Source organism: Emydura macquarii, unplaced genomic scaffold (genome assembly GCF_026122565.2).
Source record: "Emydura macquarii macquarii isolate MOO-44397 ecotype Brisbane River unplaced genomic scaffold, CSIRO-AGI_Emac_v2 contig_1657, whole genome shotgun sequence".
Classification (NCBI taxonomy): domain Eukaryota; kingdom Metazoa; phylum Chordata; order Testudines; family Chelidae; genus Emydura; species Emydura macquarii.
In genome coordinates, this window is record NW_027131794.1 from 1 (window position 1) to 2961 (window position 2961).

The 2961-nt window shown below is 64.2% G+C and overlaps 1 protein-coding gene across 1 annotated transcript; it reads left to right on the plus strand.

The window, feature by feature from the left end:
* Positions 1 to 1569: 1569 nt before the first annotated feature.
* On the plus strand, positions 1570 to 2408 carry LOC137158398 (E3 ubiquitin-protein ligase TRIM39-like; the record flags this gene model as incomplete). The annotated part of the gene is made up of 1 exon (XM_067556150.1): positions 1570 to 2408. A coding segment is annotated over exon 1 (839 nt), but the record flags the coding sequence as incomplete, so codon positions are not given.
* Between the last annotated feature and the right edge of the window lie 553 nt (positions 2409 to 2961).

Sequence of the window (2961 nt, forward strand, 5' to 3'; positions counted from 1 at the left end):
TGCACCCAGAGGGCAGAGACCAGCCCGGGCCGGGCAGCAAAGTACCACCATGCTGGGATTAACCCTTTCCTTCCAGCCACCCCACCAGCCCCTGACCGGTCAGTGCCACTCGACTCCCCCTGCTCTGATCCCAGGGACCCACGTCCGGCACTCGGGGGAGTGGCTGGGTGACCGTGTGGGGCAGAGTAACTAGGACACTCTGCAGTGGGGAAGGCCCCGCGCTGTCACGCAGCCCCTAGCGGCTGGGCAGGGAGCGTTATTACTGACATAGCGCCCACGAGTGAGCCAGGTGCTGCAGAGACAGAACAAGGGGCTGCCGGCCCCGCACGGCTCCTGGTCTGAGAGCAGACAAGGCCCAGCAGGGGGTGTAGCAAACTCTGGGGATGGGGGAGTGAGGGTCCGAGTGTGGGACCAGCGACACCCTGGGCCTGTCTGGCTGGGTCGGGCAGAGGGTTTTGTAGAGAGCCGGCTGGCTCCGTGCTGGGCCCTGGGTCACCCCCAGTTCAACATCCAGCCAGCAGGGGGCTCCGTACCCCCAGGCGCAGGGCAGGGAAGGGCAGCCTGAGGTCAGTGGGGAGGGAGAGGCTTAGGTTCTCGCTCTGGCGCCAGTTCTGCTGGGGTCAGACACCGCGGTGAGGGGCCCACACAGCCAGACTGGAGAGAGCGAGGCTCTGACCGTGGTGGGAGGGGCAGCAGCTCTGTTACATGGTGCCAGTTTTGCAGAATTGTCATTGGGGGGGGGGGCGCCTGGGGCACCCCCTCAGCTGCCTCAGGGTGGCCTGCAAGCTCCCTGCCTCAGTTTCCCCTCTTCAGCACTCCCCACCCCCCAGACATCCTGGCACCTCCCTCTCCCCCCAACCACTCTCTGCACCCTGGAGCCACCCATCACTTCACTCCTCCACCCCGTGTCATCCACCCTCTCCTTCCACCTCAGCTCCTATGTCTGTCATTCCTCCTCTTACCCCACATGTCCTTCCCCTGATCCCCTCTTCCACCCTGCCCCTTCCCTCCCCCATCTCCCTGTTAGTGCCCACCACACCCCTCACGCCCCCATGCCTCTGTGGCGCCTGCCCCACTCCTCAGCCCCCTTGTTCCCTTGTCACCTACACCTTCCCCCGCCCCATCCTTGGCCCACCTGGTGCCCTCCCTCATGATCCTTCTGCCACTGGGGGCTGCCCCTTCTCCCGCTCCCCTGTAGTCCTCTAGAGCCAGCCCCCCCTTTCACTGTCCCTCTGCCTCCCTGGGGCTCCTCTTCCCCTTTAGCCCCCCTGACACCCGCCCCTCCCATCACACCCCTCTGCCCCCTGGAACCTGCCCCTCCCTACACCCCCCTCTGTCCTCCTGGTGCCTGCTCCTTCCCTTCCCCCCACTGACCTTGTGCCTGCCCCTCCCTCTACCCCTCCTCTGCCTCTCCCAGCATCAGCCTGTCCCTTCCCCTGCCCTGCCCCCGCTGATACCTTCCCACCCCACCCCACCCCCGCTTCTGCTCTCTTTCCCCTCAAGTTCGCTCCCATGGGCAGAGGGGCCCTGACTCCCCTTAACGGGCAACAACCCCCCCCCCAGCGATTAATGGGGACGCAGGTTCATTTCCCTTTGATCCCCCTGACCAGCCCCTGCCCTGGCCCTGACTCTGTGACTCTCTCCCCAGTGGACGTGACTCTGGATCCAGACACGGCAAATCCCGAACTCGTCCTGTCTGAGGATCGGAAACGTATGAGACACGGAGACACACGCCAGGATCTGCCCCACAATCCTGAGAGATTTGATCCTTGTGTCTGTGTGCTGGGCACTGAGGGGTTCCCGGGCGGGAGGCGTTACTGGGAGGTGGAGGTGGGAGACAAGACTAGCTGGACTCTGGGGGTTTGTAGGGAATCTGTGAGCAGGAAGGGGACGGTCACATACACACCTGGGAATGGATACTGGGCCGTGTGGCTGAGGGATGGGGAATACAAGGCCCTCACCTCCCTCTCGACCCCCCTCTCCCTGAGTGTCAGGCCCAGCCGAGTGGGGATTTTCCTGGACTATGAGGCGGGCGAAGTCTCATTTTACAATGTGACTGACAGATCCCAGCTCTTCACTTTCTCTGACACCTTCTCCGGGACACTTCACCCTTATTTTTGTCCTGGTGTCAAAGATGGGGGCAAAAATGCAGCTCCCCTGATCATCTGTCCGGTCCCAGCCCAGGCCAGAGGGAATCTCTGTCCCTCACAGGGACACCCGCGGCAGAGACTGTCCCCTCCCAGCGCTGAGCAGCCCCCAGGCCTGTGCCCAAGGAAGGGTCTAAAGGGCATCACCTGCTGGCCCCCCGCCACCCGCCCCTCAGTTCCCAGCACCAGGCCTGTCACATGGGGAAGGGGAGAAGGACAGAGAAGGGAGTGGGAGAAGCTGGCTGCTGGGCTGGGGGACAGGTACGGGGTGTGAATTGAGTGGGTGCAGCATCAGGGGTGGATGCTGAAGGTGGGGATGGGGTTGGGGAGGGGGCTCCAGCAGCAGGAAGGGAAGAGCCCATCTGAAATGAGGAAGACTCTGGGGGCATGTAATGAGGGGGGAGGGAAGAGACCCCAAGGAGGAAGATCCCCTGACAGAAATGACTGGGGTGGGGGAGCGGGAGGAGCCCAGCAAGTGCGACGGGGCCAGTGAGCGAGGGGAAGGTCCCGGCATTTCCTGCCCTGGGGGAGTCTCTGCCCATGGCGGGGAGTGAAATGGCCACAGGGGGCAGCGCGGGGGCAGGGTGAGAGCGCTGCCGCCCTGCTGTACGGGCCGCTCTGCGCTGCAGCCTCAGCCTGTCGGGGGGAGCTGGGGGAGGGGATTTGGTAGCTGGGTCAGGGGAAGGTGGGTGAGAGCCCAGCCCCAGGGCTGTGTGAGCGAGGGGCCAGGCTGGGTAAATGGGACCCGCTCACAGGAAGGAGCCCAGGCAGCATTTCCCACCTCCCCATGTGTTTGCCCCAACCTGGTGCAGTG